General features: G+C 44.9%; 1 protein-coding gene across 3 annotated transcripts; it reads right to left on the reverse strand.

The window, feature by feature from the left end:
- Window positions 1-2,015: 2,015 nt before the first annotated feature.
- LOC310784528 (ras-related protein Rab-14-like) lies at window positions 2,016-24,107 on the reverse strand. Of its 3 annotated transcripts, XR_014553129.1 has the most exons (9): window positions 23,989-24,107; window positions 23,400-23,458; window positions 18,949-19,002; window positions 16,257-16,434; window positions 14,944-15,010; window positions 11,225-11,312; window positions 7,839-7,869; window positions 6,363-7,370; window positions 2,016-6,322 (listed from the first exon to the last, which is right to left on the reverse strand). XR_014553129.1 is itself a non-coding variant. In XM_083645510.1 (8 exons), exons 2-8 carry the CDS (start codon window positions 23,449-23,451, stop codon window positions 7,193-7,195), a joined length of 648 nt encoding a protein of 215 aa, XP_083501636.1. In that variant the 5' UTR covers window positions 23,452-23,458; window positions 23,989-24,107; the 3' UTR covers window positions 2,016-7,192. The 3 variants fall into 3 exon arrangements, 2 of the variants coding, with proteins under 2 accessions (XP_083501636.1, XP_083501637.1); XM_083645510.1 differs by having other exon boundaries at window positions 2,016-7,370; XM_083645511.1 differs by having other exon boundaries at window positions 2,016-7,370; window positions 23,400-23,455; window positions 23,989-24,090.
- Window positions 24,108-24,318: the final 211 nt, after the last annotated feature.

The following is a 24,318-nucleotide window of genomic DNA, read 5'->3' on the forward strand; positions in this document are numbered from 1 at the left end:
TAATGTTATGTTGAATTATCTGTCTTAACCTGTTGGCACAGGAAAAGAAAATGTGAAAACATACAGAATAATAGGTGAGCACATCAATACACTATGTGTTTATTGATGTCAATAAACTGTCATATCTTTATTTAGGTAGAAATTAATGTTTTGATGGCAAGGGTTTTCTGGTCCAATTCTTTTGCCGCGAAAACTGGCGCGCTTAATATTGTTTAGCCCGCGACTCATATTTTTGTGTATGCGGCCCACAACCAAAAACGTTTGGCCACCCCTGCTCTAAACTTTAAGTCTAAACCACATCGCTGTTCGTTCTTCTAGAGAAGAAGAAAGTTTGAACTCTGCCTTAAAAACTCCTCACAGCTGCTTCCACAGCACCACTCAGCCTTGTTTTTGGCAAATCCAGTCCGAATGAGGAGAGAACGACACAGATCTGTTTCACACCTATCCGTTTTAGCCAAAGTGACCTTTTGTGAGACGGGAGTTTTAAGTTTTTGAACATCCAGTGTTTGATGTCCCAGCTGGACAAACTGTTGTATTTCTATCATTTTAAATGTTTAACACCAAAAGATTATTTTCAAAATGAGTGACGCCAGACAAGCATGAAGTCACATGGAAATATCATGAATATGGGATTAACTGTTTGGATAAAAGAATCTTACAATTCCAGTCTCACAATTAAAATAATTTACTGAGAATCTTTTTCTTTTAGTGAGTGAGATGGTTGTAAGAGAAGATGTTTATGGACAGTTGGTTGGTTGGTTTTTAAATGTAGTCTTATATGAAGAAGAATAAAGAGAAAAAACAACACATAAAAGCAGTTTTTGTGTTATAACCGTTATGTTTAAGCAGCGGACATTTGAATGTGTCTCTTCATCAGTCACAGAAACAGTCCAGAAGAACAAACTGCAAAATAAATGAGATTTAGATTTTTTTGCTGGGTGTTTGAGCTCTGAAACTTCAGGATAATAAATGACATCACATTCACTCAACACAGCATGTCAAACAGTGACATAGGCCTATGACATCACATTCACTCAACACAGCATGTCAAACAGTGACATAGGCCTATGACATCCCATTCACTCAACACAGCATGTCAAACAGTGACATAGGCCTATGACATCACATTCACTCAACACAGCATGTCAAACAGTGACATAGGCCTATGACATCACATTCACTCAACACAGCATGTCAAACAGTGACATAGGCCTATGACATCACATTCACTCAACACAGCATGTCAAACAGTGACATAGGCCTATGACATCACATTCGCTCAACACAGCATGTCAAACAGTGACATAGGCCTATGACATCACATTCACTCAACACAGCATGTCAAACAGTGACATAGGCCTATGACATCACATTCACTCAACACAGCATGTCAAACAGTGACATAGGCCTATGCCTATGATATCACATTCACTCAACACAGCATGTCAAACAGTGACATACTGTAAACACTTCATCAAACTGACTTTACCCATCTGGACTGCAATCCACCTCTCAAAACCACATCATATTCCATGACCAGCAGACCTCTGAAAAGACATGTTCATCAGGCCAAAGTTCACAATACTAGCCTACAATTTAACTTCAATTTCCGCCTTCATTTGGTCAATCACTGACTTGTAAGATCAGCTGGGTGTGTGCAGCAAGTTTCATGTTCATCACAATTAAGGCGTAAAAGTTAACATTTGGACTTTTAGGTCCGTCAGTGAGATGTTTTAAAATGTCGGGACTGCTTTTCCGTTGAGAATTAAAAAAAAAAAATTGTCGCAAAAAGAAAGAGGCAAACCCAGAACTCGTCCCTCCAGGTTTAGCCAAAATTGGACCAGTGATGTCCCAGATATGTTAAAGATTTAGACTGTTAATTATTCTCCATTTACCATATGACTGAACATTAATTTGGACTGAAGATGCAGGGAAATGACCGGGGGAATTACAGCGCCACCTTGTGACCACTAAGGCTAATTGGAGGGAAAGCCGACAGATGGTCTTGGTTACAGTATAATATACTTTATTTACAAACATCAGCCGAGTCCCGTGGTACAGCTGAAGAGAATCAGTACAGATAGAGAATATAAATAGAATCATAAGAAGCATGTGAAGCTTTGTTTACCAACAGAAAATCAACAAACATGGCAGAAAAAGACAAAATGTACAGAGCCAATATTACAGCCAGCGGAGGTGGTGGAGGAAACATGGCTGTCTCCATGGAGACGTGTTAAAAGGACAGTCTGTGTAATTGGGAAGCAATGCTGGAGTAGAGCAGGAAATGTCATATTAATCAGCGATTAAGGCCTTGCAGTTTAAATTTGGATTTGAATGGCAGCCAATCAGAGTGAAACATTTTAAAACCTTTCTTGTGAATACATACACACAAACTATAAATACTGACAAACCCAGTAAGAAGGCTATGACCTGCTCTCTGTCTTTTAAGCCTTTATTATTATTATTCACCTAAGTTCAGTTGTGATGTTTATTTCAAATCCATGGAAAGTGATGACCTCACATTATGGTCACAGAAAAACAACAACATTTTCTTTGTTTTACAGTATTTTCTTTTTCGTTATTGGAATCAAAAGTTTATTTAAAGATGGCTTTACTGATAATCAACCCATTTTGTATCAATAATCTTGGTAATAAGCACACGGGCAGTGTTTACCTCCCTCTGTGTTTTCCTCACGGAGATCTCCCATTTCCTCCTCTGGCAAAGCGCCCCGTTGTGAAGCGTTTTACGTCACAACGGAGCTGCGGACGTTCTGCTGGAGACGTGGAATCTGCTCCGAGGGCGGCTGTTAATGTTTATTTATTTTTTAAGTATGCATGGAGAGCCTTAACGAGCCAGACCTTAATGACTTGCAGCTGACAGGGGCGGCGTTTCTGCAGACAGGAGCAGCAGCATTTTACTCCGTGAGGTAAACAAAGACGGAAGGTAAAACACTGGCCATGTGCTTATATATTACAGAGATTATTAATGATACAAAGTGGGTTGAATACCGGTAAAGCCGTCCTTCATGACCCTTGGGTCCCTGAAAGTTGTTAAAAATCGTATTGTGTACGTTCAGGAAGTGCTGGGTGTCGATGAGGCGATGAGGGGATACAAACATTATTGTCTTCCTTCCTGAAAGCAGCTGTTATTCAAGTGTTGATGTTTTCCCAAAGCAGGCAGGACGTGTTGGAGATGACGGGCACGTTCAGAGGGAGGGGCTTCCTTAACTGACCGAGCGTTACGATTGGAGGAATCTGCTCCGCTGTTTGAGTCGGTGTGGCCACAGCGGAATATGCTTTTTTTCCAAGACCGCTGTCCATCAAACCCCGGCGATTAGACTCCGGGGTCGACGGCCAATATTTGGGGGTTTGGGTTGTAGCCAGCGGACATCTGGGAGAAGACTTCCTCTTCTGGTGCGCCCGTCATTGTTTGCAGTCTGATTAGCAACTTGAGGGATGAACGTCACTCTTCACGATCCACAAACATCGATACTTTTTGTAGGCGTCTTAGGTCCAGACCACATTCGGGCTAATCTCTATGAACAGAAATCTGATCTGCATTTGAGACCTGGTCTCTCAACTCCAAATCCACTCTGGCGACTCAACTTGCGGACTGTAAACAATGACCGGCACACGGAAGAGGAAGTCTTGGCCCCGATGTCGGCTGGCTACAGCGGAAACCCCCAAACGTTGCCCCCAGAGGCAAAACGCCGTCGGTTCTGAGATTGGCAAGAGTCAAAGCAGCCTCTAGGGGGTCTCTCTCCATTTCAACAGATGTGAGCCACACTGAGTTTCAATCTGCAAATCCATCGATAAAAAAATACAGCTCTGGGGGGAGCTCGTTTCAATACCTGAATATAACCAGTCCTCAACTAGCTCGGCCCACGCCCCTTTAGGCTAATTTTACAGATCGCTGGCACTATCGTTACGAGCGCTATTATCACGATTTTTCTTCCACCATGCCGACAGATTTTCATGCAAATTGAAATCTGTCTTGAGAGACGACATGAGGTTAAACTCTGATTCTGTGTGAATGTGGACCCGCGGCCGACACGGTCCGGTCTTCCGCCGGTCCACTCGCCGTCGTTTCGAAGCGACTTTAATCGTCCGATCGGACGCACTGGACGCACTGAGTGACAGGTCTGGACACACAAACAGCAGGATTGATTATTATACTTTATTAAAATCAAAACACTTCAATGACTGGATATGTACACGAGCTCTCAGCCAGACCACAGTTACACCCGTGGTTTGTTTCCTCAGAGGAAGGCGGAGCTAAAGTGGGCGGGGCTTTGACAGAGATCTTTCCACTACAACCTCACTCCACTGATGGCTTACATCATCCCAAATGATGTACACCAGAGTCCACTTTTAATTTGGAATAAACATGATTTCTTTCAGGCCTGCAAATCCTCCCTCACTATTTAAAGCAGAGCCCAGCTGTCCCAACTGTATATTCTGCTCCACAATGATTTCCTGGTTGCTTCCATGAAGACCACACTGGATCTCACCTGGAAGCTCCACAGCCGGAGATATACTTACTTTAACCCATTGATACCTGATGCAGCATTTGTGTGTGTATCCCTTTAAGACCACGAACCGCGTCGCCGTCTTAAAGGGATACACACACACAAATGAGGGATATACACGCAAATGCTGCATCAGGTATCGACGGGTTAACGAGGCATTTGCGTTGAGTATCCTGCATCCGTTTGGAGCATTGGTTGTCCAAATTAACCCTACGTTTTACGCTCCAAATGGAAGCAGGATACGCAAGGCAGCCATCTTGCACGCGTGGACGCGTAGTTAAAAGCACGTATCTCTCAGGCCTCAGTGTAGACATGAGGTTTTCACCCATCACAGACAGAAAGAGGAGGCTCGTCTCAAATGATTGAAACATTCAAATGAAGGTGAGCAGGCTAGTGGCAACAGAGGGCGTGGTGTGGTCAAGCTAGTTAGCTAGCTAGCTAGCTAACTAGCACTGGAATGCATCTTCAACAAACTACTGGCCGACCCGGTTAGCGGCAGCCAACCGGTCCCGCGGCACTGGGATCACACTCGGTCCGCAATGCCTTTCGCTTTCGCAGATTCTAATATTGTGACGGTACATTTTCGCCACACCTCTGATTCCCAGACAAAATATTCGTCACAAATCCTTTGCGCGCAGAGCGAGCTTAAAGCGGGGACGAAACATTCGGCTCAGGTCGTACGTGCATCATCAACGTCTACAGGAATAAATCCAACACATGCCACACCTTCATCACAACGCGATGACACGCAGCGGCGACGAATTCACTTTGATGAAATCGGAGACTTGACGCATTCAACGCACTGAAGTGTGATCCCGGCCTACAATGGGGTGGTAATAAATTAGATGAAACTGGGTTGCTCCCACTTGCGGCACTTTTTCCTCCCCACGTTAAGTGCTTACCGGGAGGGACGCAAAATGGCCGCCGTGGGGAGCCGTGACATCAGAGTGACGGGCAAAAGATATCGACGCAAGAGTAAACAAACCAACAAGATAAAAAATAAAAACAAAAACATCCAACCTGAACTCAGGGTCTGAACAGAAGGACATTCTGCTCAGGTAAGTTCATCTTCATCATCATGATCATCATCATCACCACCATCAGTCTGGAGCCTGGTCTGTTGTCTCTCTCTACGGATTGGTCAATAATCAAAGTCGACTTCAACAATGAATAACTTAATTCAATTAAAACAGATTAAAAAAGGCGAACAGGCCAGTGCTGAGTTACAGTGATTGTGGGTTATGGAGGGGTGTGTGTCTGTGTGTGTGTGTAGTTCTATGTATCTGTAGGTATGACTGCATCTCTATCTGTGTGTGTGTGTGTGTGTACTTGTATCCCAGTTCTTTTGTTTTCCTGTGTGTTTATATAGCAGACTGCCTGTGTGAGTACAAGTGTGTATGTTCTGTATTTGTGTGTGCGTCCGTTTATCCGGCATGCGTCTGTGTCTCCGTGTGTGTTTCCTGTCTTTCTGGGACCCGCTTTCCATCCGGAGTTCACCTGCGCTCTTGCTAACCTGCGTCCTTGCTAACTGGGCCGTATTCAAATGCAACAGAAACGTCAAAAAAGTATCGACGAAAACACCAGATCCAGATGTGAAAGACGCACAGAAGACCCCCCATCACTCACAACACCTCCAGAGCTGCTCGGAGATCATCGGACGTTAACAACAAACTGTAAACGCGACGAGTCTCCGGTCCACGTGTAGGTGCTACAGAGACGGATAGAAACCGAGGCGAGCGGGCGTCAGGCAGCTCGGATAGTAAGTAAATTTGTCAGACGGGGCTGTCGGGGTACTGTGGGGGATGAACGAGCGGGACGAGGGTTTACAGACACAGATATTAGCGGAGGAAGAGATGTGCGCTGTGGGGAAAAGAGTTTTCAGGTTGGAAGTGCGTACCGGAGGAGAGGCTTTTTGTTTTAGCGCTGGAGGTAACGTAGCGGTTTCCAGGCCCGCGACGCGCTCTGACCCGCGACACGCTCTGAGACACGGCTCAGAGTTTGAGGCTAGAGAGACGTGAAATCGCACGTGAAGCTGACTATGGAAGATATGAAGGAGAGCGTGTCCGCATTCGGGATGAGGGCTTTTCCGAATTTGGGTCAAGGGTGGTCCAGCCCTGGGTAGTCCAGTTTTAGGCTGAGAGGGTTGTCCAGATTTGGGACGAGGGTGGTCCGGATTGGTCAATGTTTTGGAACTAGGGTGATTTGGGATTCTGGATTTGGGTTGGGCGGTCCATATTTGGGGTTTACGGTGGTCCAGATTTGGGAATACGATGGCCTGGGACTAAGGTGGTCCGAATTTGGGCCTAGAACAGATCTGGGTCAAAGGTGATCCACATTTGGATCAGATTAGGGCCACATATGTCCAGATGATAGGGTCTGGATTCGACTGAGCCACGATGTTCACATTTGTCTCTAGGTGGGATTTGGTCACGGGTTTGGGGATTGGGCCGAGGATGAGGGCGGTCCAGACAGACGTAGGAACGGTGTGTCCGGATTCGGCCGCTGACACGTTAAATATAATCCAGATACAAGACACAGGTTACTGCCTGGTGGAAAGGGGGTCTGTGTGTGTGTGTGTGTCTCTGTGTGTGTGTGTGTGTGTGTGTGTGTGTGTGTGTGTGTGTGTGTGTGTGTGTGTGTGTGTGTGTAGTTTGTGTCTGTAGTTAGCAGCTGCAGCCCTCCTTGGCCGGCTGGCTGTCGGCGTTGAGGCGCCCGCCCTGCGGCGCCGAGGGCTTGTGCTGCACGCCCGACTCGGCCGCGTTCAGGTCCAGACTGCCATCCTGAATGTTCTGATAGATCCGCTTAGCTGCCTCCAGGAACGCCTCCTCCACATTCTCCCCTCTGAGAGAGAGAGAGAGGGAGAGAGAGAGAGAGAGACAGAGAGGGAGAGAGAGAGACAGAGAGAGAGAGAGAGAGAGACAGAGAGGGAGAGAGAGAGAGAGAGGGAGAGAGAGAGAGAGACAGAGAGGGAGAGAGAGAGAGAGAGAGAGAGAGAGACAGAGAGGGAGAGAGAGAGACAGAGAGGGAGAGAGAGAGAGAGAGAGAGACAGAGAGGGAGAGAGAGAGACAGAGAGGGAGAGAGAGAGAGAGAGACAGAAAGGGAGAGAGAGAGAGAGAGACAGAGAGGGAGAGAGAGAGAGACAGAGAGGGAGAGAGAGAGACAGAGAGGTAGAGAGAGAAAGAATGGCGGTTAGTGTAATAGTGTAATGGGGGCTCAGAAAGAAGTAGGGAGGACAGTGTGTGTGAGTGTGTGTGTGTGTGTGTGTGTGTGTGAGTGTGTGTGTGACAGAGAGAGATCATGTGACTTACGTCTTGGCACTGGCCTCTAGAAACAGCAAACCTAAAGAACAGCAACAGGAGGAAGAGATCAGTCAAACAGATTTTTTCAGTTTTCTGAACTTCATATTATATATATATATTAGGGCTGTCAGCGTTAACGCGTTAATCGCGCGTTAACTATCGTTCCTATTAACGCCACAAATTTTTTTAACGCGCGATTAACGCATGCACGTTCTGTGATGTTTGAGCCTTGGTCCGCGCCGTAGTTTTGGAAATCAGGAAGCAGTAACGTTGATAGCAAGCAGAAAGAAAGCTCTGTGAGCAGAAAAGGAGGAAGAAAATGGGTATATTGGCAAGTTCAGCTTCAAATTGAGAAAGCATTTTGGGTGAGAGAGAGAGGGAGCGCGTCTGTCTCGTCTCACCGTGGCAGAGAGAGTGAGAGACAGACAGACGGAGAACGGGAGGGGGGGGGGGGACGAGGGAGAGAGAGAGGCAGAGAAAGCGAGCGAGATGGACAGACAGGCAGTGAGAGAGGGACCGACGGAGAACGGGAACGCGAGAGAGAGAAAGAGAGAGGGGGGAGAGAGCATGCACGCAGCGTCTCCTGTCTGTGGCTGGAGAGATGTAGAGGATAGCACCAATTCACTTCACACAGTGCAGCCTGAGAGATGTGTATTCCCAGTAACTAGTAGCAATAATAACAATATTACCAATGGCCAAATACTTACCCATATTAATACAACAGTGCATATTTGCACAAAGCTCTCAGGTTTAAAGTAGCCTACCTCGGTTTAAGGTAGATTTAGAACAGATTAAAAAAATGCGATTAATTTGCGATTAATCGTGAGTTAACTATGGAAATCATGCGATTAATCGCGATTAAATATTTTAATCGATTGACAGCCCTAATATATATAAATAAATATATATATACATATATATATATATATATATACTGACAGTCTTGATATGTCACGCAGCAGCAAACATGCTCGCCCACACGCCCACATGCGCACGCACACAATACTCACAAGGTAGCACAATGCCCTGCCATTAAAAACAGTAATATAGCATATTGTATTAATAATACTGATGTTTTAAAGCAGGGGTTCCCAACCTTTTTGGCACCGCGGGTGGATTCAAAGTGACAACATGATGTGTGTGTGTGTGTGTGTGTGTGTGTGTGTGTGTGTGTGTGTGTGTGTGTGTGTGTGTGTGTGTGTGTGTGTGTGTGTGTGTGTGTGGATATTAAATGCACAGCACATAGTTCATATGTTTGGATACAGTATCAAATATCACTGAGCAAGAAAGAAGCTGCTGCCTGTCACAGACGTGCAGGCGGTGACTAGGGCTGGGCAATATAATCGATACGGCAATATATCGCGATATTTTATCTCCCGATACTGTATCGATACTTGGTAGTACTTGGCCAAGTATCGCGATATAAAAAAAAAAAATTGCAGGCCATGCCATGCCAGGCCTCTGCATCTGGTGATTCCCACGCCTAATCGATACTGTATCGATATTTCCCATATCGATGCGTTCAGTAACACTCAACACTCAGTAGTTTTGACTAAATTTGTCCACTAACTTATCAGTATAAAGGGATGTACATATTATTACACTACCTGGGTGGTACACAGTGTGTTGTATCTTTAGCGCTATTATTTAATTTTGAGTAAATTCTGTAGAATATCGCAATATATCGCAATATGTATCGCATCGCAATATATCGTGATACAATCGTATCGTGACCCAAGTATCGCGATACGTATCGTATCGTGAGATCCTTGCCAATACCCAGCCCTAGCGGTGACGCTGTGGCTTTTAAGGGGAGTGATCTCAACTTGTGGTGAATCCTGTCAATATGGGCATAAACACACCTGTCGGGGTTTGCGCTGAGATGACGTGAAGCGCAGCGGCCCGACACGGCCACAATTAAGGCTTTGCGCGGCGATATTCCAGCGCTAAACGGGCGCTAACGCAAAATTACCGCCGTTGGGAAGATAGGGCCCTATAGGTCTGTGTGTGTGTGTGTAGAGTAGGGATGTTCATTTAGAAAATTTTCCATAATCGATAATCGGTGAAAATTAACGATCAATTATCGATTATCGATCATATTAATACTTATATATATATATTTTTTTTTACAAAACGAATGCCTATGGCAGAAAATACGAAAGACAACGTGTTCTCCTCAATGAACTCTTTATTTCAATGTGTCTCCTCTCCAACACTCCTCTTAAACAAGGCTGTTCATTACATTTGGTGTTTACCTTGCAGACTGCACGTTTGCATGTTTAACTGTTAAACAAAAAATATGTGCGTGCTTAACGCAGCTGAGCCACACCTCTCTTACTGTAGTCTTAATTCAAATGATATAACCGCATCTTGAACAAGCTTGTGATGCTCCTTTTTTATTCGGGTTCATCTGTTGCTGTTTGGCCGGCAGCGCTGTGCTTGAAGTGGCTGAGCGGGGAGGAGATGTGATGGCGCGGCGTACAGAAAAAAATCACCCAGGCCGTATGCAACCTCATCGAGACAGATATGCTGCCCATAAATATCGTTGAGGGCAACGGTTTTCAACACCCGATGAACGTGATTGAGCCAGCGTATGAGCTTCCCTCGCGAAGCACCATTACCAGGCGGATTGAAAAGCGCTTCGTAAAGCGAAAGCAAGAGCTGTGTGACCAGCTTAACGCCGCAGTGATGGTGGGCTGAGAGACGACGACGAGGCGGCGGCGTCATCTTCCTGGTTAACCAGCCTCGGATGTACGCTGTTCAAGTGGTGAATCATTGGCGTCGTAGTCGTGTTGTACTTATAAACTATATATATATATATATAATATACGACGTCGTCTTTTAACTCGAAATGGTCCCACACAAAACTTTGCCTCGCACGCTTCATTTCGTCTGTCTGCTGTGTTCGTCTCACTTCAGTTGTCGCTCAATTAGACAACACCCATAGCCCCACCCACAGAGGTGTTCTGTTCATTGTTCTCTGTCTGTCCAATTGCGCCCTCTCCTGGTTGCAAACACGTAGTGAAAATCAAATTTGATAGTTTCACCATTTGATTTGATACAATTTTTTTTATTTTTTTTAATCGATCCAAATTCCACAGGATCGATTCCATTCCTTAACGATCAATTATCGATTTTCGACAATTGATGAACATCCCTAGCGTAGAGAGAGCGAGCAAGAGAGAGCTCTCTGTCTCTCTCGCTCTCTCTCACTCTCTTCCTCTCCCTGCCGAATCATATAGCTTCCTCGCGGCCCGGCAGCAAATGCTTTGCGGACCGACACCGGTCCGGGGACCGGTGGGTTGGGAACCACTGCTTTACGTGTAAGAATCGGTATCACTTCAGTATCGCTATCGAGACATTTAGGCAGCGATCGTATAGAAGTCAGTCCTCACCGTTCTCTTCAGCAAACTGTTTGGCCTCTTCATACGTCACGTCTCTCTGAGCCTCCAGGTCGGCCTTGTTACCAATCAGAATGATCACCTGCACACGCACGCACGCACACACACACACACACACACACACACACACACACACACGCACACACACGCACACACACACACACACACACACACACACACACACACACACACACACACACACACAGACACAAGATTTTCTGGGTGTCACTCAAAGTTAAAAATGACTCGAGATTTCAATTCCTAGAATCTCGATTCCTACGGTGGAGACTCTGGAGATGATGTGCCATGCCTGCAGGTATGGAAATCGCCTGTTCCGCGTGCTCGCCCAATCACCTGCTCTATTGCTCAACTGCTGCTCAACTCGAGTGACATCACTAATGACATCACAACTTCCCGAGTGACATCACCGTTCCAACAACTGCGCGCCATCATGGGCCCTTCAATCACAGTTGGGCAAATGTGCGCCATCGGCCCCTCAATCAGAGTTGCTCGAGTGACATAACTGATGACATCACAACTGATCGAGTGACATCACAGTTGGGCAACTGTGCGCCATCATGCAACTGGGTGCCTGTGTGCCATCGGCGCTCCAATTATAGTATTCAGAGTTGCTGGAGTGACATCACAACCGCCCGAGTGACATCAGCCGTGTCACTTCGGTGACACTAGGGCTGCACGATATTGGAAAAAACTGACATTGCGATATTCCCCACCCCTGCGATATATATTGCAATATGAAAAAATACAGATTTTCACCAGATTACCAGAATAGCTCTATTTTAAAGAAAATAATACTTCTAGAAAGATTGCGGTGATTTTGTAGAGGAGTCCATCTGATTTTGGAGGTGAAATTAGGTATTTTAATGTTTCTCAAACACTGGGCTGTGGCCTACTGGTAGGCCTCAGAGCGTCATCTATCAGGATGCATACACATTTTGACCAATGGATTTCCATGACTTACATACATGAAAAAGTGAGTGAGTTATGCCATTCTACTTTAAAATGTCACTAGCCTACTAATGCAGCCTTTAAAACCAGGGAAAGACAACATGTATGCTGTATCACCATATTACCATATCCAACATCTAAGACCATATAGTCTCATATCACAATATTGATATACAATTGATATATTGCCCACCCCTAATATTGAGTGCCAGAATCTACCTCCCAATGATGCTATTTGCAGAAAAACATTAGATTTACCGGTAATTGATTATAATCACTGCTTTCAACTTCTTTCGTTTCAATAAATCAACAATGAAACACCCCTGCCACTTTACACACTTGGTCTGACCCCCCGGAAACCCCCTCCAGAAACTACCAAGTGGTACACTCCGCATTTGGGGAGTTCCGGTTTTTGAGCGCACGCAGGGCAGTACAGAGAGACGAGGATTCACATGCAGCCGACCGGTGACAAACAATTCATTCGTGAAAAGTAATAAATATACATTTAATTGCCCAGATATGTCTCTTGTCTTTTTATTTTCACTGACATGTTTTGTGTAAATGAGTCGCTATGTATGATTAACTCTACCGTAACTGCTATCATGTGATGCAACATCAGAGACTGAAGGGGAGAGACAGCCGCAGTGATACACGGACAACTTCTCAGTAATCACTTTAGCCTTCGTGTCATTATAAGTTGCGGTCTTGCTTTTTGGTGTTTCAAGAGTAAATATCTCCACTCCATGGACATGTTGAGTTACAGCAGCCAGCCTGCTGTATGCTAGTGCGCTGCAAGCTGTGGACAAGTCCGCCTCCGCAATCACATTGGCTACTGTCAGCAACGCAACATAAGCACAAATAATTCAATTGAGCTCTGTGCATGTTTGTTGTGTTGAAGCTAAGCACTAAATGAGTGAGTACAGTAGCGGGGCGTCTCTCCTTTGAGAGAACCTCATTTCACTCAGTAGGCTACCCCTAAAGTGAGAGTTTATCAAGCAACATGACGAGTTAATTTGCTTTTGACATCGCACGTCCTGCGATGTGACTATCGCGCATGCGCACATTGCGATGACGATGTGTAAACGATATATCGTGCAGCCCTAGGTGACACCAAACGTGACTTACGCCGCTGCCCACCTTACTGATGACGTCACTTCCGTGACTGACAGACCACGGGACGCCGCCCACTTTAGCCAATTTTATATAATAAAAAAGAAAGGGTAAATCTTTCTTCAGAAGCCACCAAGAGTTGTTTTCTGAAGCTCCCTCTCTCTCTATGGCTCTGGCCACTAGCTCTGTTCATGTGTATGTGTGTGTGTGTGTGTGTGTGTGTGTGTGTGTGTGTGTGTGTGTGTGTGTGTCAGGGTAGGAAATTAGCGGGGGGCTCGGGGCAAAATGCCCCTAAAAAAATCTAGAATTGCCCTTGGATTGGGGTGACGGGGGCTTTTAAATGCCCCCATAAAATAAAGAGTTTAATACTTTCTGCATTTTAACATTATTCTGTATTTGCAAAGCGTGACATGAAAATGGCCAGCTAGGCATCCGTACAACCCCCGCTCCTCCTCCTACTAGTGTTATTTACCTCAGTGACAGGCAGCACAAGCTAACTGGTCAGCTAGTTCATTCATGTTTTTACCAAGTACATTATAACATGCCAATCAACAGTTTTGTTGAGATAGGAAATAAGGATCTTTAACTGTGACTGTTTATGAAATTTTAGAAATAAAACATGCTTGGATAAGAGTCATTGATTGGTCTGTCATGCTACCTAGGTGCATCTAAGGTATTTCCCAACATTTGATAAAATTGCCCTGGAAATGATACAAAATGCCCCCGAAATATATTTCACAGGGGCAAAAATAGCCCTTGTTTAAAAAAGTTAATTTCCTACCCTCGTGTGTGCGTGTGTGTGTGTGTGTAGGGGTGTGTGTAGGGGTGTATGTGTGTGTGCACGCGCGCAAGAAAACCACTACTGCGCACATCACGCGAGTATAAGATCTTTGATTTGGTTCATGTGCTGGTGACTAGCTTACGTTCAAATGAATGGGCGGGCGGCCATTTTCTCTAGCCTATCCAGTTCTTTTATACAAAGATGCAGATCAAATCCAACACGGTAAGAGTCATTCATGACATACAGTACTTCCTGTAAGAGTCATGACGCACTTCCTCTAAGGCCATGTTCAGACTAGGAGGCCAAATCTGATTTGTGAGCTTTAATGACCTATTCATGATTCTATCCAGACTGGTTTTATGAGTCTGGACGCTCCAAGTCTGATTTGTGTCACTTGTCCCAAACCACATACTGTATGGAGGTAGCTTCCAATCTGCTTGAAATGTGCTTTTGACTGATGTGTCTTCAGTGCGGACGCGCAGATCCACCAAATCTGATTTGAACGCCACTCGCAACTCGTCATCAAATGCTTCTGCGCAGGAAAACCACGTCACCAACGTACGTATTTACTGACGCCCACGTCGTTACCATAGCAACCCATGCAGATAGGCTGTTTAGGTCTGGACACACAGATCCGACTTGAAAATCAGATTTGTGGCAGTGCGGACACACTCCCAAATCAGATTTGCTGCTAAAGTCATTAATCATCATTATCTTGATTGGTTTCCCAAATCAGATTTGGGAAACCAATCAAGATAATGATGATTAATGACTTTATCAGCAAATGGGATTTGGCTGTAATGTGAACATGGCCTCAGAGTCACGTCACAAAATCACATTCAGTTTGACTCACTGTGTTTGGGTTGGTCAGGTTCCTGGCATCCGTCAACCAGCTGCTCAAATGATTATAAGTGCTTCTCCTACACACACACACACACACACACACACACACACACACACACACACACACACACACACACACACACACACACACACACACACACACAATATAATGAATCAGATGACTAAACTATTTTTTTTAATATGTTCATCAATTATTCTATTATCTCATGTACTTTTTGTAATGAATAATGTCATGACCATTAGAAAAGCCTTAGCCTGGTTAAAACCATCCGGGTCCGTGAACTCACATTCTGTTCCGTCTGGTCTCTGAGCTGTGCACAGTCATTTCAGTGGGTGGAAGTAGCCACAGTCCTTCAGCCAATCAGATCCAGTCAAATCCAAATCCACTCGGAAGAATGTCCAAAACATCTTTTCCGCCGAGAAACTCCGCTGTGGCGAAACTCCTGTTGTTGTTTAATTGTTGTTATTGCGTCTATTTCTGCAATAACTGCACTTACGGCTGTTTAAAATGGACGAACGTCGACGTTACTGCTCCAGCCGGAGAGCTACCGAGGCAGCCATTACTCTTTTGTCAGCGTCTGTTTTGTCCTGATTGGCCGGTTTACGATATCAACTATGAGGGCCCCCCCCCCGATTGGCCCGTCCGTCCACGTTGTGGCAGCTGAGAGAGCCCGCCCACATGGGGGCCGAGGCCAGACGCTCTCGCAGAATGAAACAGAATGTGAGATCACGTGAGCAGGATGAGTTACTAGGCTGGAAAAGCCTAACCAGGGATCACAAATGAGTAGAGCCCAACCGATATATCGGTCCACCGATATAATAATATATTTTTTTATTTCGTATTTTTTAAGTTATAGACATCATGTTGTGCATAGTTGATCTTTTTTTCTTAACTCAAGTTATATTTTATATTTGTGTTTCTGTATTTCTAGTCATTTATCATTATTCAATTCCCAGGGAAAGTTGACTGTTTCATTGCATTGATGTCATTTTGGACAACAAAGTTTATTGATAAGCTGATATCTCAAGTCATGTCAAGTCATATCTTTGTCAAATGTTTGTTAGTTGAGGGATGATTGCAAAACAATTGCGTAATATAATGTGTAATAAGAATATCGGCCGATAAATGAGCCTTGGCTAGAAATCCTGCAACACATCTGTATCACGTTATTGTAACCTGTTACAATGTTCTGCATTGTTCCTGAGAAATAAATAAATAAATAAATAATAATAATAATAATTAAAAAAAAAACTGGCATTATGTATTACAATGCTAGACTGAACCGCCCTGCTGGTCAGTACCTGGTGATGTCGTAGACCATGAGGGCCCCGGCGGCCCCCCTGTAGTAGGAGCGTGTGACGGCCCTGAAGCGCTCCTGACCGGCCGTGTCCCAAATCTGCAGCTTCACCTTCTGACCGTGGACCTCCATGATCCGCGTCCCAAACTCCACCCCGATGGTGTGGGGACAGTCCGCCATGACTGCATACACAAATACATACAAAGATGTGGATGGATACATTTAATACTACGGTGGTGTTAACATAAACCGAGAAATATATGAAATACTGGCACTAATGCAAAACTCCACTGCGGTGGTGTGGAGGCGTTCTGCAGTGTGCGGTGAAAGAGAAGCAGCAGTGGTGTAGTGGTCCCTGGAGAAGTGGGTAGACTGTAGGGCTGTGCCGATTCACTTATCTCCCGATTCGATACCATCACGATACTTGGGTGCCGATTCGATATATATTGCGATTCTTAAGTATTGCGATTCTACGATTATTGTGATTCGATATTACGAATTATTGCGATTTTTGTTTCTTTTTTTATTAAATTTTGTTTGCTTTTTTACTCTAGAACATGGGAAAAGTTGAATCATACACTTCTAGAGACTGTATATTATATCATGAGTAGGGCTGGGGCTATAGTTAAAAAGTATATCGATATAACATCTTTCATATCAGTCGATATTGATAATTATTGATAATTTTAAGTACCCGTTTTTATTAATAAAAAACATGAGAAGAAAAAGGTTGCATTTAGCCACTTTATTTTGAACCACCTAAAGGCACACAGGTAGGTCTAATTTGTCACACACACACATACATGCTCTGAGTGCAACTGCAAGCAGTAATTTACAGACATGGTGACGTTTTACTTTGTTGACAGCCTAGCGTTGCCAGCCTTCTAAAAAAACATTTGGTAAGGTGTATTTCAGGGTTGTAGGGTTAACGTTAGGTGAATCAGAGGTGTGGAAAAGCCTGGGTTTTGCTTTGTGACTTGCTTAACTAGAAATATGTCATAGGCTTATGTATGTAGGGCTGGAGGGCGACCGTGCTGGGGACCGCGCGCCGTTGGTTGGGTGAGAAAAAGCCTTCCCTCGCTGAAAATGCGGTAGGCTACATTTCTCCATATCAGTTAGTTTTATATACCCATCAAGACTCTGCCCAAGCAGATGACATAAAGTCATAAGCTGTGTGCTCAATAGATGACACGAGTTATTCCTGTCCCAAAGTACAAGTAAAACCTTTTTAACAGTTCAACTGTGTCTCTGCTCACAGAAGTGAATTGAGCTGCGGATGCCATTCCATAAAGGAACGTTGCAGACGTCCGTATTTGTGAAATTGGTGTCTTAACATTAACGTTAATTTCCCGGGAGCTTATTAATAGATAGAACACATGTTAACACGTTACGTTAACACGAATTGAAACTCGATCACCCACATCGAATTCTTTGTAATGCCGGGTGAGATCAAACGAGTGGCGTCAGCGGAGGACCAAAATGCGAGACTCATTAGCCAGGAATGGGTCTCGCGCTACTTTTGCATGCTAAAATAAAGCTGATAATGTACAATTTGATTCAAGGGGGGGGAAACCCTTTCAGGGTACAACACAAACTGTCTATTTTGCTGCAACTCGACAGTGCTGCGGAGATGTCGGGACTCTCGGCTCTGCATTGTCAAGGGATATGATTAGCTGTGTGTGAGTGGGGGCGGGTCATGGGGCGAGTGCACTCGGAGTTTGTCTGTTAAATGGTTGGCTGTTTCCGTGTCACTTGTACTAACAAGGTACATGATTGGCTGTATGAGCCACGGAGCAGAGGGAAGCACTCTATAATGTGCTGGATGAAAGTGGTAACATTTCATACATAAACAGAAAAAAATGACGCGATTATCGATTCTGGAATAAAAGATCGATTCAAAAAATCGCGATACTTAAGTGAAACGATTTTTATATATATATATATATATATATATATATATATATATATATATATATATATATATATATACATATACACACACATGTATGTATATAGGATTTTAAATAGTTTTTAACTAGACTTACTAGTTTAAACTACTTTTGCTTGTAGATACCATTATTGGCGTCTACAAAAACAACAACATTGTGATTGAATTATAGGCTACAAATGTATCAATGGAAACAATTAGGCTCCATAACCTGAACATTACTGAATTTAGTTCATTGACACACACATTTCAAACCAACTCAATAAGTTAATTTGAACCCAAGTAGCTGCCAAAATAATGGAAGCATTCAAGTAATTGAGGGATGCATTATTATAAACCCCCCCCCTAAATGTGTGACTGTTTCTCTCTTGACATACAGTAAGAAGTTTTATTTTGAAAATCGACAGGATGTTTTATTTTATTATTATCCTGATGAATTCCTGCCCAGCTTGATCTGCTGTGTGCTGCTTGACGAAACTCAAAGAGGGAAGTGAAAATACACAGGCCGATTTGTTTAGTGGAGCAGAGAGGAGAGCTGCTTCGAGGACGCCTCTGGTGGACACAGGTGTTCACTAGACAGACTGCGACCAGCTCCGGTGTCTGCCTCATGGTCCTTATGCAATGTTTCCTGGTGGAATCTGCTGCTAGAAGTGGGTAGACGCAAAACCATCTGAAAAATAAGTGGGTAGACTCTGTCTACCCGCATCTACACCACTGAGAGGAAGAGGAGGAGAAGAGGAAGACTCACATTTCTTCTCTGTGAATTGGTGCAGTAGACAAGACTTCCCTACTCCCATATCACCTGGGGGAGAGAGAGAGAGAGAGACAGAGACGGACAGAGACAGACAGACAGACAGACAGACAGACAGACAGAGAGATAAAGATCGATCACTTAAAGCCCAATTAATTGTAGATAATCATTTTGTTACATTTACATTTCCACAATCTAGGGCTATATATAACTTCAGTTATTACAATTATTTCAAATGTTTACCTCAATGACGATTAATGAATGATTATTTAATCTTTATTTGATTTTGTCTGTCTGTGAGTCACGAACGTGACATTGTCATAACCGATAATGATACCGGGGTGCCGAAGGCCCAGGTCGACCACACCAATACCAACACCGATCACGATACCGACACAATACCGATCGAGCATGTGTGCAACATTTCAAGTTGAAATTCTACGCACTGGTTTATAAATGAGACCTAGCTCCCTACATGGAATAATTATTAGTGTCTTTATCGAGGTTGCTGGCTCGAATCCCTGGACCAGGTGGAAAATCTGACAGGGAAGGTGAACGAGAAAGGCAAAACTGCATCCGCAGTGCCATGGAGCCAGGCACTGAACCCATGGGAGGGTGTTTGGTGTTGGGGGGTCCCTATTTGCCTCAGCTCCCTCAAGATGTCTTCCAAGTTTCCCTACTAAGGTTTTTTCTTGGGACTTTTTCCTTGTGTGCATTTTGTGTCTAAGACTGGGGTGCTAGGCGGTAAGACTGAGGTGCTAGGCGGTAAGACTGGGGTGCTAGGCGGTAAGACTGAGGTGCTAGGCGGTAAGACTGGGGTGGAAGGCGGTAAGACTGAGGTGCTAGGCGGAGAATAGATTGTCTTGCTAAAGCCCTCGGGCTTTATTGTGTTTTATTCCTTTTGAGCAATAAGTTGATGTTGTGTTTGTCCTGTACTTACCTGCTATTATTGTTTCAATAAAGTTATCAATCAATCAATCAATCAATCAATCGGCTGTTATCTTGCCTACCTTGTGTTTTTCACTATGCTTGTCCTGTATAAATGTATCCAATTGTGTTCATTGATTGTGTTTAGTTCGATCTAGCTTAGGGCTGGGCGATATGACGATATATTTCGTCTGGACGATAGAAAATGTATTTAGTCTCATATGATGCTCTATCGTTTATATCGTTGTGTTGCAAATCACTCTTTACGGCAATATTGTCCGTCATTTGGATGACGCTGTGCTTTCTTCATTCCGTTTTCTTTTTTACTCACGTCCACAGTCCACACACGCACCAGACTCTGTGTCAACAAGCCCCTTGCGTCCCTTTATAAGTGTCACAAATCAGCCGGTGAGTAGGCTAAAGAGCAGGGAGATGTTACCTGCCTAGCCTACCCAGGCATTTGCACTGTGTTAAGTCTGCGTTTGATCCATATTTGCGTGTGTCCTCCTAACGTTAAACATGGCAAAACATCTCCTCCCATCCTCTCATCATCCCAAGGAAATCCCTTGAGGGCCGACAACAAAACGTCTATCGTTGGCTTTAGCTTTTAGCTTTCCCTGGGTGAGTTGTGTTGGTTGGATAACCGTGAAATCCCGGAGTGGAGTACTTTTGTTGAGTGAACTGAACTGGTAACATGGAAATCCCGAAGTAGAGCATTTTTGTTCCTTTATAAACGAACTGAGAGAACTGGGCTGAACTATAGGCTAAATAACTTTTATGTTACCCGTTTGCTCTAATGTAATCTTTGAAAATCGAACTGGTGGTGTGGTTCAGTTTGTGTTTCATTCTACTGCCCTGCAACTAATTATTATTATTTGTGTTGTAAAGAATAGCCATGCTTATCTGTATTCTGAATGCATGTATCCTTTGTGAGGTTTGACAACATTTTAACTGGTTTAACTGCTACATAAATAAATGGCCATGTGGTCATTTTATATAAACTATAAATTGAATTTACAGAAAATATGCTATATCGTGATATATATCGGTATCGGGATATGAGATTTTGGTCATATCGCCCAGCCCTAATCTAGCTACACACATTCTCTGTAAAGCCCTCTGAGACATGCTTGTGATAAATATGCGCTCAATAAACAAACTTGATTGAGCCAGGCACTGACCCCAGACCAGTGGTTCAGTCTACATGATACGCAGGTATACGCAGTTATACCCAATAGGAAGGCTCCAGGATTTGAGTATACCCACTTAAAAATGTGCAAGGATACATATCATCAATATAGTTTTATTGCAGAACTTTAACAGTTCGTAACGGTCCAAAGATCATGTTAATGCCGACGTTCACCACAGAAGCACAAATGATCAACTTATAGCAGAGTCTTCACTGTTGATGAATCCATCTGCACTGATACAGGTGTTACATACATTATAGGATGATGATCTGTCTGCTTTTGAATTATCACCACTTGCCTCAACAAGGATACACATGTTTAGGTTTGTTTATTTATAAGCAACCTAATTTATTTAGGCCAATTATGTCATTATTTAAAGAGAGAGGGAGAGAGAGCTCAAGATTTAGATTTAGGTCCCCTAGGCCAGTGATTCCCAACCCTTTTCATATCAAGGATACCAGTTTTGTCCACAGACCTGCTGCAGTGCCATGGAGCCAGACACTGACCACAGACCTGCCACAGTGCCATGGAGCCAGACACTGACCACAGACCTGCTGCAGTGCCATGGACCCAGACACTGACCACAGACCTGCTGCAGTGCCATGGAGCCAGGCACTGACCACAGACCTGCCGCAGTGCCATGGAGCCAGGCACTGACCACAGACCTGCTGCAGTGCCATGGAGCCAGACACTGACCACAGACCTGCCGCAGTGCCATGGAGCCAGACACTGACCACAGACCTGCCGCAGTGCCATGGAGCCAGACACTGACCACAGACCTGCTGCAGTGCCATGGAGCCAGACACTGACCACAGACCTGCCGCAGTGCCATGGAGCCAGACACTGACCACAGACCTGCCACAGTGCCATGGAGCCAGGCACTGACCACAGACCTGCCGCAGTGCCATGGAGCCAGGCACTGACCACAGACCTGCCGCAGTGCCATGGAGCCAGGCACTGACCACAGACCTGCCGCAGTGCCATGGAGCCAGACACTGACCACAGACCTGCCGCAGTGCCATGGAGCCAGACACTGACCACAGTCCTGCCACAGTGCCATGGAGCCAGACACTGACCACAGACCTGCCACAGTGCCATGGAGCCAGGCACTGACCACAGTCCTGCCACAGTGCCATGGAGCCAGACACTGACCACAGACCTGCCACAGTGCCATGGAGCCAGGCACTGACCACAGACCTGCCACAGTGCCATGGAGCCAGACACTGACCACAGACCTGCTGCAGTGCCATGGAGCCAGACACTGACCACAGACCTGCCACAGTGCCATGGAGCCAGACACTGACCACAGACCTGCCACAGTGCCATGGAGCCAGGCACTGACCACAGACCTGCCACAGTGCCATGGAGCCAGACACTGACCACAGACCTGCTGCAGTGCCATGGAGCCAGACACTGACCACAGACCTGCCACAGTGCCATGGAGCCAGACACTGACCACAGACCTGCCACAGTGCCATGGAGCCAGACACTGACCTGCCACAGTGGAGCTCCTGGTAGGAATGTGTGGCAATGAATGAGGTCTCTACCCTGGGCCTGATGGCTGGGACAGTCCTTGTGTGTGTGTGTGTGTGTGTGTGTGTGTGTGTGTGTGTGTGTGTGTGTGTGTGTGTGTGTGTGTGTGTGTGTGTGTGTGTGTGTGTGTGTGTGTGTGTGTGTGTGTGTGTGTGTGTGTGTCCTGCCTCAGACGTGTGTGCCACTGCCATGCCAAAAAGTGATTGCTGCTTTATCGCCCAGTTACTTTATATACAATATACATCTACAGCTGCTTTTGTCTGGATCAAACAACCATAACGTGCAAATACAAATAACTTGATGTCCGTGGTAACAGCAAAGGCATTTTGTTGTGAAACTTTAATGTCTCTTGTAACTGAATAATCACAATTGTGGCCAAAGAAGTGTTTGCTGTTTATAGCATAATCAGGCATGGCATACATTTTTTTTTACATGATTTACATGAATACTCTAGTATTGTTTCCAATGTTATATATGTTTGGTATGTCTAATATCCTTGTTTAGGCCGTATTTGGAAACTAGACTATAATGAACATGATTTACAGATAGGTTATATATAAAAGAAATAAACAATCTCTTTTACAATTATCCTTATGACACTGCATTATTTTACCTTGTCTGTGCCATAACCAATCCAGTCCTTTTTACCAGTTTAAATATCTGCAATCTGATGATGGCAATCACTTTTTGGCACAGCACCTGCTCAGTGTGTGTGTGTGTGTGTGTGTGTGTGTGTGTGTGTGTGTGTGTGTGTGTGTGTGTGCGTGCGTGTGTGTTACAGGCAGGCCGCAGACTCACCTATGATGATGTATTTGAAGATGTAGGAGTAGTTGTAAGGTGCGGCTGTCATCTTGCTGCTGGGAAACAAACAACAGCACAACTTAGCCTCAGACAGGCTAACCACAGTCCACACCCTGCCCGGGTCACACCCTGCCCTGGTCACACCCTGCCCTGCCCGGGTCGCACCCTGCCCTGTCCGGGTCACGGGAGGTGTCTGACTCCTATCAGTTGGCGATGAGACAAACTGAGAACTTGAGAAGAAACCGTAGCGCTAGATCTGGACGTCAAAACAAAAAGGAAAGGAAGCAGCTAGCTAGCTAGGCTAACTGACGAGCTAAGCTAACTAGCTAGCCGAGCTTTGGTATATAGCGTATGACACCGTGACAGTCAGTCAGCATAACGAGTCATGTTTAGCAGATGTATCACACACTCAGCTGACTTCCTAACAGAGAAAACAGATTGATTTCCTGCTGTGGCTAACTTAGCTCTGTAGCTAGCCGGCTAACAGCAGCAGCTGTGTCTACGCCTAACAGCAGGAGGCAACATGTGTTAGATGTCTGACAGAAAGCAACACGTAAAGCAGCGAGTGGATGTGTCGGTACTTTACCTTTGGGTCTCTGTCTCTGTCTCAGCTGATGGCTTGGTGATGTAATGCTTAGACTGATTGTTAGCTGTTAGCCTGCTGGTTATCCGTCACAAAACCTTGCCTACTTCCGCAATTCTTCCTCTCCGTTGACAGCAGCGGTAACATCGCGAGATTTAAAATTTTCTACTGCCATCCGATGGTAACCTGACTCTGCCAGACGAGGGCGGTATTGTGTTCACAAGAAACAATGCCGCCCCCATCTGGCTGTGTCAGGCTAATCCGATGGACGAGAGGAGAACATTTGTGCAGATTGTTGACTTCAATATGTTGAATAAAACCTGCTGATGTGAC

The sequence above is a fragment of the Poromitra crassiceps genome (genome assembly GCF_964638095.1).
Source record: "Poromitra crassiceps genome assembly, chromosome: 10".
Taxonomy (NCBI): Eukaryota; Metazoa; Chordata; class Actinopteri; order Beryciformes; family Melamphaidae; genus Poromitra; species Poromitra crassiceps.